Source organism: Talpa europaea, assembly GCF_964194135.1.
Source record: "Talpa europaea genome assembly, chromosome: 1".
In the NCBI taxonomy this organism is placed as follows: Eukaryota; Metazoa; Chordata; class Mammalia; order Eulipotyphla; family Talpidae; genus Talpa; species Talpa europaea.
This window is the reverse complement of record NC_140073.1, coordinates 9,142,671-9,154,113: the sequence shown is the minus strand read 5'-3', so window position 1 is coordinate 9,154,113 and position 11,443 is coordinate 9,142,671. Positions and strand designations below refer to the sequence as shown.

General features: G+C 46.4%; 1 protein-coding gene across 1 annotated transcript; it reads left to right on the top strand.

Moving 5' to 3' along the window:
- Positions 1-7,106: 7,106 nt before the first annotated feature.
- OR6Q1 (olfactory receptor family 6 subfamily Q member 1) lies at positions 7,107-8,101 on the top strand (the record flags this gene model as incomplete). The annotated part of the gene is given in 4 exon segments (XM_084234670.1): positions 7,107-7,673; positions 7,677-8,003; positions 8,007-8,048; positions 8,051-8,101. Coding segments are annotated over 4 exon segments (876 nt in total). The 5' UTR covers positions 7,107-7,217.
- Positions 8,102-11,443: the final 3,342 nt, after the last annotated feature.

Here is an 11,443-nt window from a genome sequence, read left to right as displayed (position 1 = left end):
ACAAAATCAATTTTCTTGTTATTCAAGTGCAGCTTCAAGGCCGTCCCCAGAGCCCCATTGAGACTGCCGTCCCCTAGGCGACCCCTTTATTGGAATTCTGCAGTAATCACGTGGCCCAGAAGCAACGCAAGCAAGATAATAAGGAGATCTTCCCAGAGCGCACATTGCAAGTGTTCAAAGAGCCGGCGTGCCCGCTCTCATGCACTCACATAATACCCAGGAGCTGGGACGATTCCTATTTGGGGATGAAGGCCCAGAAGCTCAGCACGACCCTGACTTGGTTTTTTTCTGCTGTCATGTGCTTTCCAGCTTGCTTTGCTGCCCCTAAAACCAAGAAACCTCCTATTCCTTTGCTCGGCCTCCATTTCCCGCCTGTTCCCTCCCCTCGTGGAGAGGCCCCAGGGGCGCAGAGTTCAAGAGCGGGTTGTGCCCATCTAGTATTGGAGCTGCCGGAACATGAAAAAGTTAATTGGTAGGATTTGGTTTTAGGAAAACCCACACCCGGGAGTGGCAAGTGGAAAGATGGGGGGCTCTGAGCTCAGGTAGGCTGCTGTCTGGCCTGGACGACCCGGTGAGGGGGGCCGAAGCTGGTAGGAACCCCCATCCTTGCTCCCCTTCACCCTATTGTAGCTGCTCGGCATCTGAAGAAACCTGGGGCCAAGTGGCTCAAAGTGTGAAAGCAACTGCTGTTGTGCACTTTCCCAGGAAATTTAACATTAAACTCAGTAGCTGAGAGAAAGAAATTACTTGTAAACAATCAAGCAACTGTGTCCCGCCCAAGGCCAGTGAGCGGCTGCCCAGCTCCTGGTCCCGGAGCCTCTGGCGCCCGGAGCCCCTGGCAGGAGGCCTGCAGGGATGTGGACCCCACTGGGTGGCTCTTGCATGTGTGGGCTTCCTTCCTGCCCATTTCCTGGAAGCAGGCAGCTGGTATCTATTTCATGCAGATTCTCTTTGGCAATGGCAACTGTGTGATGAACATGCGGACGGAGGCAGGGGAGTCTGACAATCATGGGGGTCTCAGGTGCTCGCAACTGGTGCTCGCAACTGTCAAGATGGCTGAGAAGGGAAGGAGGAGCAGGCAGAAGGCCTCACACAGGGACCATAAGAGCAAGGGGTCTGAGGTTTCAGTCCCCACGTGCTCTTCCGTCTCTAGACCAGCCCTGCCGAGGTGGTGTCATCCTCTGTATCTGAGGAGGAGAAAACAGGGTCAGCAAGATTCAGGGACTTTCCCAAAATGACAGGTGGTGTCTGAGGGCCCCAGCGTTACACTCAGCTCCTCTGTTCTAAAGATGGTGCTGTGAGCTCAGGGGCTGCCTGTGCTCTGTGCGGGAGCGTGATGGCGGTTCTGTTACTGCAGGCGTCAGGGTTATTTCCTGAAATCTAGATCTTAGTCAGCTCACCTGCCAATTCTTTCACCTTTGGGATGCGTCCCCCAGAGGCCAGGTGGAGAGAACTAGATCAGGGAGAAATCCAGTCTCTCTATCACCAGTCTTGTCACGCTGCTGCAAAAGCAAATAGCTTCAGGGATCAAGTTTTAATTTCCCCACATGGGCCCCAAACTGTTTTCCCATATTTGTTAAGGAAAATCTTAGCCAAGGCAGCACCATCTTTGAGGGCACCAAACTAGGCCAGTCGCTGTGCGGGCTCTGTCCTTATTGTCCTGGTTGTCCGGTCTGACCCTCACTCTCCACTGGCCGTTTGTTCCCTGCCTGGCACTGGGCGGATAATGTTCTCTCAACCTGTGCTGCTGTTAGGGGGTCTGGGAGCCTCACCGGGTCCCTGCAGGTCGCCGCAGGCTGCGAGGATTCCGCCAGCAGAGCTCTGAGCCGCAGAGATGAGCCTCACAGTCAGGGCTGTCAGAGGTGCAGGTGTGACATTCAGTGAAACGAAATGACAGAGGAGACGACTCTGCAGAGAAGGCAGGTGCTTTTGTGCCAGGTGGCAGAGTCTGGAGCCCAGCTCTGCCACGTGCATGTTCTTCAATCTCACGCAAGTTACTTAGAATCTCTGAGCCTCGGTTTTTTAAATTGCATGAAACCTAGGACATATACTTCTCTGAAGGGTGGGTCTTAAAATCATAATGTTGTGAAGATTAAAGATTAATTTGTGGGTAAGCCACACATTAACAGGTTCAAAATTATGATGGTTTCAAATTTTCCAAGGGTTAAAGATTGTGGGATTCTCTCTTTTTTTAATGAAAGCAAATGAAGCAATATGTTAATAAGTGAAGCAATGGGACATCCATTCAATTGTTTTATTCAACTTTTTGAATAGCTTTCTCGATAAAGATCAATGCAATTTATTAGAGTCTCTCAAAAGCAACTGGGTATGAATCAATAGTATTTAGCTTAGATACTGTTTTTTTTTTTTTAATTTGGAATTTAATAAAAGACCCCCTTGTTCTTTGTGGATTAGCGATCAGGGTGGGGACATAATAATGTCATACTTGACTTCTGGGCAGGGCTCAGTTGCTCAGACTCCAACTTGTATCTTGGCATTAGTGGTTTCCTTCATCTCTGAAGGACAAGGAACATCAGATGGTCTGGCCACCTGCTGGTGACAAGGTGGTTTGTGTGTCCCCCAGTTGGGGTAACCATAGCTTAAACAGTGTGGGTCTTTCTTACTCATGTAACAGTCCTATGTGGGTCTAAGACAGATGTTGGCAAATGACAGCTCATGGGCCAAATCCAGTATGTAACCCATGAGTTAAAAATGATTTTTGGGGCCTCCCTGGTAGTGCAAGAGGTTAAGAACCACACTATGAAGCAATCCACAACCTCTGCAACACAAGTTCAATCCCTGGCCAGCCAGGGAGCTACCCACATGGCATGACAGACCTCTCCTGTCTCGCCCGCTGCTTACCTCAGCTGTGTATTTTGGTCAGTCTCCCTGTACTGCTCCCCACTCTGTCTCGGGTGGATCCTCTCACCCCCCACATCTCTGGCCTGTATCCCAGCTCTTATATGCATAAATAAATAAATCTTTAAAAAATGATTTTTGCATTTTTAAAGGGTTACAAAACCTATAGAGACTGAAAGAAGAATATGTGACAGAGATAGTATGTGGCCTGCAGAGCCGAAAATCTATTATTATCTCTGGTAGAAAAATGTTGGATGACCCTTATGGTAAGAGGACATGAGTAGTTCCCCAGAGATCCAGGCTCTTTTCATCTTCTGTTTCTGCCATCCACTGTCTCAACATCTCCTGCATGTAGCTTAGGATGGTGAAAAAGAGAGTGAGGAACGCACATTTGCTTCTTAAAAACCCCCGTGGCAAGTGAAAGCCATCACTACCTGGATGTAACAGGAAAGATGCGTTCACCAGCCTCCAGTTGCTGAGCACTCTGTACTGGGTGGCCTCCAGCATCCGTCCAGGGCCTCTGGCACAGAGTAGCTGCCTTGTGCAATTGCTGGTCTTGTTACAGGGCAACCCCAAATGGAAATGGGATGGTCTGGATCTGGATCTTTACCTGCGTGCTTAAAAAACAAACTCAGGACAAGATCCAAGTGCAAACACACAGAAAAAGGTTAATAAGAGCTTTATTTAAAAGGAAAATGGAGAGGGCCTCCCCTGGTGGCGCAAGCGGTGAGCGCCGCTCTGTGAAGCTGCCTACAGCCTCTGCAGCGTCGGTTTGATCCCTGCTGGCCAGCGAGGGTCCCACATGGTGCAGCAGACCTCTCCTGTCTCGCCCGCTGCTCCCCTCAGCAGTGTATTTCAGTAAATCTGCCTGTTCTGCTCCCTACTCTATCTCTGGTAGATCCTATCACCCTCCCGCGCATCTAGGGCCTGTACCCCAGTTCTTATATAAAATAAATCTTTAAAAAAAAGGGAAATAGAGAGAAAGAGTGAGAGAGAGAGAAAGAGAGCGAGCGAGCACGCATGCTTAATTGTTCAGTATATCCTACTGGTAACCCTGTCTGACCTGGGACTCCGCGTACCTGCTGAAGGCAGACAAAACCAAGCCCCCTATGGGCCTAAATGCATTCAGTTTATCAAGCATGACTGCTTAACTCCACCCTTAGTTCCCAGCAATCCTTCCTTCAGGAAGTCAAGAGTCATGGCAGGTCCATGGTGTGATGGGAGTTGTAATCCTCGGGACCTGGAATCTCTTTGGCATGGAGGTGGGGGTGGAGTCCATAAAACATCAGTGGGTGGGGCTCATTCGGGACATACTGTTCCCCCAACAGTCTGAACTGTATTGCAGGCTGGGGGAATGAAGAGAGGAAAAGATTTCCTACTGAAGGGGGAACCATCAAAATCAAGTCCCAGGTGGAAGAACAGGTAAGCTTTAGAAATAATGGTATCACTTCATGGTGAGGTAACCAAGCAGGTCATTTGCAGGACTTGGATCTAGACCTGTTTGACTCTAAATTTGCTATTCATAATCATGAAAACGGAGGAGCATTTCAGAAAACTGTGCTAGGAAGTCAGGCTCCTACAGCATCTGGAGCAGTGAGTATCTCTATTACAAAATTGTGCCCTGGAATTTCCTGGAGCCGACAGAGCACAAAGCATCTGGGGTTGCAATGCGATTATTTGTCCAGGAAGCAGGCGTTTATGGACCCGCCGAGGGGCCATTCCCTCCACGTGGTGAAGATAGGAGCAGGCATCTGAGACTTTGACCTCTTCCTGATTTTGTGTTCCTACAGGCTTTCTGTGCCAAGAAATCATGGACTGTAGAAGCCAGAAGGAAGCTGCTTAATTAATTTTAGCAGAAAGAGCAAGGGATTTAGACCCTGGCAAAACTGGGTTCAAATTCTAGGTGAGGCATTTGGGACCACAGGCAAAACACTATTCTCTTCCTCCAAAGGGCCAGAGATTTTGAATAACTCACCAAAGGTGAAGAGAACCAGGATGTATAATGGTTGTCTCAGTTATCTACTGCTATTCAGCCAGACGCTAAAACTCGATGGCTTAGAGTACAACCATTTTCCACAAATCTGCTATTTGGGGAGGCTCAGTGTCACCTGGGCTGGCTTGGGGGTGGGGGGTGAGGGGTTAGGGCTTGGGGGCTGGGAGGGTGACTGGAGGCTCTTTTTTTCCCCTCAGATATTATTGACTTCCCAGTTGTCTAATAATTATATAATTTTGGGAGCACATCACCTCTCCATGTGTGCCTGCTTCACCCACTCTCCACCGGCGCACCAGCTGACGTCCTCTCCCCATCTCCCAAGTCCTCCCCTCCCCTCCTTTGGCAATCAGTATATTCTTCACAGAGTCTAAGAATTATTATCCTCTGCTTTCCCAGCCTGTATTCTTGGGTTGTTTATATTCCACAAATGAGTGAGAGCATCTGGTCACCGTCTTTCACTTTCTGACTTATTTCACTGAGCATTGCACCTCAAGATCCATCTACTTTGTCCCGAAAGGCACAATTTCATTTTCAAATAGCTGCCTAGTGCACGATGAGGGTATTATTCACCTGGTTGTTGGTTGATGGGTATTTAGGGTGGTGCCGTGACTTGACTATGGTGACTAATGTCATGTGTATAATGTAACATGTTTACATGTTTTCATGTATGTGTGTTCATGATGTTTCTCACACGCTCGGTCCCCTGGCTGGCGGCGAGGCTGGCTGTCCGTGGGAGAGCAAGCATCGGGGCTGCCTGGAGACTATGCTCCACCACCTCGGTTTCCTCACACCATGGTGATGGGTTCCACAAAGCAAGAGGAGGAGACAGTTTCTTCAGTTCTGGGCCTGGAAATGGACACAACACCACTTCCTTCTTGTTCTGTTGTCCAGTCATCACAGGGCCTAGACTCTAGGCAGTGGCCAAAACCCACTTGTAATGGGAAAAATGTCAAAGAACATGGGGCTGATTTTATTTTTTTTTTAAAGATTGATTTTATTTATTAATACAAGAACTGGGGTACAGGCCAGAGATGTGGGGGGTGAGAGGATTCTCCAGAGACAGAGTGGGGAGCAGAACTGGTGGATTGACCAAAATACACAGCTGAGGAGAGCGGTGGGTGAGACAGGAGAGGTCTGCTACGCCATGTGGGTTACCTCCCTGGCTGGGGATCGAACTCGTGCTGCAGTAGCTGCGTATAGTTTCATAAGTTGTGTCTTAACCCCTTGTGCCACCAGGGAGGTCCATAGGGGGCTGATTTTAAAACTGCCACATTGATGAAGACATTCTGTTCTCTCCTTAAACCCAATAACAAAATAGTGATTCACCTCTTGGGACCTCTTCTTTATTATCTCTTTAAAGCATGGAGGTATTTAGTCATTCGCCCACGGTCACATACTTCAGGCTGATGCTGGGGCTGGTATTCAAACTCAGCCCTGTTGATTCGATCCCTTAATAGGTCTGCTCACTCTTCATGCCTGGTGCCAGCCACCATTACTCCACAGCACACCTCCAGCCGCCCCTGCCCGGACTTCCTGCCTCTCCTCTTGTTCTTCTCCAAATGTGTCTCAGCTCAGCATGTTGCTTCTTCCACAGGGCAAAAAGCACAGCATTGCCCCCGCTCCTGCCCCCAACCCCATTTGGGAATCTTCAAGGCTCTTCGTTGCCCTCAGACAGAAGCTCAGTTTTGTTCTTTCCCATAGTTTGGTTCCTGGTTTTGCATGATGTTTGTTCGGACTCCATAAGTTCATCAATAGTCATTTTCCTTCTATGCATTAGCTATTCCAAGACAAGTTGACACACAATCTTTCCCTCTATTATTTTCATGATGCTAAATGCTTTAGAGGAATGATCTCATTAAAAATTTCACAATACTAATTGTTAGGTTCTTTTGTTTTTGAAGCCAGCCATGCTAGATCAACGAGACTGGATCAGCCAAGTGCCTACCCTCCATGGAAAGCTGTATCTACTGGAAGTTTCTGGAATGTAAAACGCTCTTCCTACTGTCGGAGATTTTATACTTGTTATGTCCTCTCTAGTTCTTGACCTTTTATCTCATGAATTTGTACTTATTTTTCAGCTTCCTGCTTGGAAAACTCTTCCTCCATGATGAATTGTTATTCTTCAAGACTGTTTGAGCTTCCCTGCTATTTCCTCCTGAAATAGCCTGTCTTGTTTCTGTCCTGTATTTGTTATTTTGTTTTGAAATTGTCTCAAAGACTAATAATTCTTTGAGGGTAAGGATATATTCCTGCCGTCACGTCCCTTGTCTGAAGTGGAGTGTATTTTAGCCTGGCAACCCCATAGGTCACTTTGGACAGTCATTAGCTACTAGGCCGCGAGTCCCCTGAGCTCTCAGTGCCACAAATGCAGCCATATACACACAGCTGGCCCCAGGTAACAGAGTTTGTCATGTTGGGCTTTGCTGGGGTGCATGAATCACGGCTCCTTTCCCTTACACTCTTCCTCACCATGTACCTGTTCACCTTGGTGGAGAACTTGGCCATCATCTCTATGGTGGCTTTGGACCACCGACTGCGAAGATCCATGTATTTCTTCCTGACACGCTTGTCCTGCTTTGAAATCTGCCACACCTCAGTCACAGTGCCCAAGATGCTGGCTGGTTTTATTGGGGTGGCTGGGGGTGAGAATATCTACTATGCTGGCTGCCTGTCCCAGCTCTTCATCTTCACCTTCCTTGGGGCAACTGAGTGTTTTCTGCTGGCTTCCATGGCCTGTGACCGCTACGTGGCCATCTGTATGCCTCTCCGATATGGGGCCTTGGTGTGCTGGGGCACCTGCATTCATCTGGCAGTTGCTTGCTAGCTGGTGGGCCTCCTCACACCTGTTCCGCCCATCTACCTCATGTCCCATCTGTCATTTTGTGGTCCCAATATCGATGACCACTTCTTCTATGATGCATCACCCCTGTTAGCCTTGTCCTGCTCAGATGTCACCCTGAAGGAGACCACAGACTTCCTTGTATCTCTGGCTGTGCTCCTGGCCTCCTCTGTGGTCAATGCTGTGTCCTACGGCAACATTGTCTGGATGCTCCTGCACATTTGCTTGGCCGCCGAGTGCTGGAAGGCCTTCTCCACTTGTATGACTCACCCGACTGTGGTGAGCCTCTTCTATGGCACGCTCTTCTTTATGTAGGTCTGGACAAAGGTGGCCTTCTCCATCAACTTCAACAAGGTGGTGTCTGTCTTCTACTCCCTGGTCACACCAATGCTCAACCCCCTGATCTATAGTCTTTGGAACAAGGAAGTAAAGGGAGCTCTGGGCCGAGCTTTTTCCTTCAATTTGTGGAAAGGTTGGTGAGAAGGCAGGTGGGGTTGGGTTTCTTGGCCTTGGCTAGGTGGCGAGGACTATGGAATGGGGCCGTGGCCTGGACAGTGAGGAAATGTGCCCTGTGTATTAATTAACATAAAACATGTGTTTGTTGTAACGAGGGAATATAACGTAGCTGAAAGAATGGAGAATTTCTTTATCCTATTCACAGTGAGTGCTCCAGGTTGGTGGGTGGTGCTGCCCAACTGGCATTCAAGCATCCATGTCCCTTCCATCTTATAAGGTTAACATTCCCTAGGACATTGGCAAACTTAGGCCAGTGGGCCAAATCCTGCTTAACACTGTGTGCAAGGAAAACAAACTAAAAATAGAACATTATAGGCACATAAATTTATAAAATTAATAAAATTATAAAATTATAGTTCGGTGTCCGTAACTCAAGTTTCTCTGGAACATCATAATGCCATAGGTCTTGTCTATGAATGCTTTTGTATTATAATGACAGAGTTGAGTATTGTGAACAGGGACCATTTGCCAACACCTAATGGCAACGTGGCCAACATTGACCTCAGTGGCAAGAAGGGTGAGGATAGAGCATGGAGGAGGCATACCCTGTATTTTAAGTCTGTTTCATTAGATGCAGTGATCATTCCACTCACTGTTATTGGTGAGAAATTAGCCTTAGGTCACATCTAATTGCAGGGTTGCTAAAAATAGCCCATAGCTAAGCAGCTTGATATCCAGTGACAATTTTATTATTGTGGAAAAAGAGAACCAACTGTGTAGACAGCAGCATTTTCCAGCACAGACCGAGTCCCCAGGACTACAGCTTATTTCCCATGTGACTCAAGTACTTATCCACACTGTAACTATGTTCTCTCATATGAAATAGAGACCAACTCTCCCCCCCACCCCACCAAATAGTGCTTTGAAAATTGATTAAAGATCTCTAAGGAATTGTCATGTCACTTGAAGTAAGACTTAAAAATACAATGATAATTCAAGTGGTTCCCTACAGGTAGATATTTGCATCCCTAGGTGCAATGAATAGACTCATTTACAATCATCACTTGACCATGGATTCCAGAAACTATAGTGTATAGAAGAGGAAAATGCTGAGCTTGGGCCTGGGCAGGGGAAGGATAGATTTCCTGTGATGGTGTTTCTCAACTGGTTGGTCATGAGCAGACTATACATGGTGCCCACAAGCAGCTTAGTCTGTATCTGCCCCTCCCCTCAGACCCCTCTTGTCTCCATACCTCCCCGGACAGTATCGTAGCTGTTGCATTTTAAACAGCTAACAGAGAAGGCACAAATTACATGTTCTAAAAACCATTTCATTCACTGAATATTACATCAGAAATGTGCTTTTTATTCTTTTGGATGATGGCAAGATGCAACAACAGTGCAAAGATGAGACTCTTTCATGATCCAATATATGAATTCATCTAGTGAAACAGATGGAGTACTTTCAGGCTTCTGACCCAAGCTGATCTAAATGCAAAAAGAATTTCACTTTTAGTTTCTGTCTGATGGAAAGAAATGAGATTGGGTGTATTCGTTAAGAGTTTTCTAGCGAAGCAGAACCGATAAATACATGAGATTTATTGTGGGAATTAGTTGCTTGATATTGGCCCAAAATTGCAGTGATGTTGCAATGACTTGTCATGGGCATGCTGGAGAATGAAGCAAAGTGGTGGTGTCATTCAGTGGGCTTGAAGGCCTGAGAACCAGGGGCACCTGGTAGCCCCTGTCTACACCTGATGACCTGGGGACCAGGAATACTGATGTTGCAGGACAGGAGAAAACGGAGGGCCCACCGAGCATAAGAACAAGTTTGCTCTTCCTCTGTCTTTTCATTCAATATTTTATTATTGTTTTTTAAATTTATGTATATTTTACATCATTGTTCATTTTTAAACAATATTTGCTTCCCCCCATCCCCTCAGGTGTAGTCCTCATCGAGTTTCCTTCCCCAATGCACCTGTGCACCATCACCTCCGTCCCCTGTGCTCCTCCCTCCCTCCCTCTGATCCCTCTCCCTCCTCCTCCCCTGCAGGATGTCTCTGGTTTATAATTGTCTATTTGTTTTTGTTTTGTTTTATTGTGTTTTGTATTGTTATTATTTTTTCCCCTGATGTCTTATTTGGTTCCCCTATATTCCTGCTATAATTGAAGCCATCTGATATTTTTCTTTTTCCTTCTGGCTTATTTCACTGAGATTAATTCCTTCTAGTTCCATCTGCTTTGCTGCGAATGGCATGAGTTTATCTCTTTTGATTGCTGAATAATATTCCATTGTGTATATATGCCACACCTTCTTGATCCAGCCATCTATTTTTGGGCATTTGGGGTGTTTCTAGGTTTTACCTATAGACCGTCCCTGGACTGGATGATGCCCTAAATACCCAAGGGTGCTCTTTTTACTCTACTTACTTGTTGCTATTTTCTTCAGAAACGCCCTCACAGAAACCCCAGTGGCAATGTTTTTTCAGCTCTCTGGCATCACTTAAGTGGACATATCAAATTAACTATCACTTTGGATTATGTTCTCACTGAGGGTAGCAGAAAGAATTCAAATTTAAACACAAGGAGTATATAGTCTTAGAAAAGATCCTATACATATAACAGTGAAACTTGCTTTAACAAAATCTGAGGTGAGAACTAAATTGAAGAAAGGGTTCTGTGAGGGTGAGTTTTTACATCATAAAAGTTTACTCCCTTAAAATACAAGTAAGTTTACTCCCTTAGTAGAGTTTGGGGTGCCGGTGGGGTGTGTGGTGGGTGTAGATTTGACGGCTGACATTTTAAAGCCATGATGAACGGCAGATCAATCTGCAATGAAGATAAATTGTGAAATCATGTAGGGAAAATTTTATTTTCATAAATAGAGAATTTCTGAGCATATAATTCCTTTCTTTGCTGAGATTCTTATTTGTTTTTTAGTGTTCTTAGTCTTCGGGTAGTCTCTGGCTTTTCAATTTTCACATGCCATGTCCTTAGTACTTGATTTTTAGGGTGTGTTGGTCAAAATGCTGGCATTCGTTATGGGATCTGATAGCTCTATTTCGCAATTGAATCTTCTTTATTTCTCTCCTTGTTCCCCTTGGTGTCTTAATTTTTTTTTAAAGATTTTTTTATTTTTATACAAGAGCTGGGGTACAGGCCAGAGGCACCGGAGGGTGAGAGAATTCACCAGAGACAGAGCAGAGAGCAGAACAGGCAGACGATAGAAATACACTGCTGACGGGAGCAGTGGGCGAGACAGGAAAGGTCTGCTGCACCATGTGGGGTTCTCACTG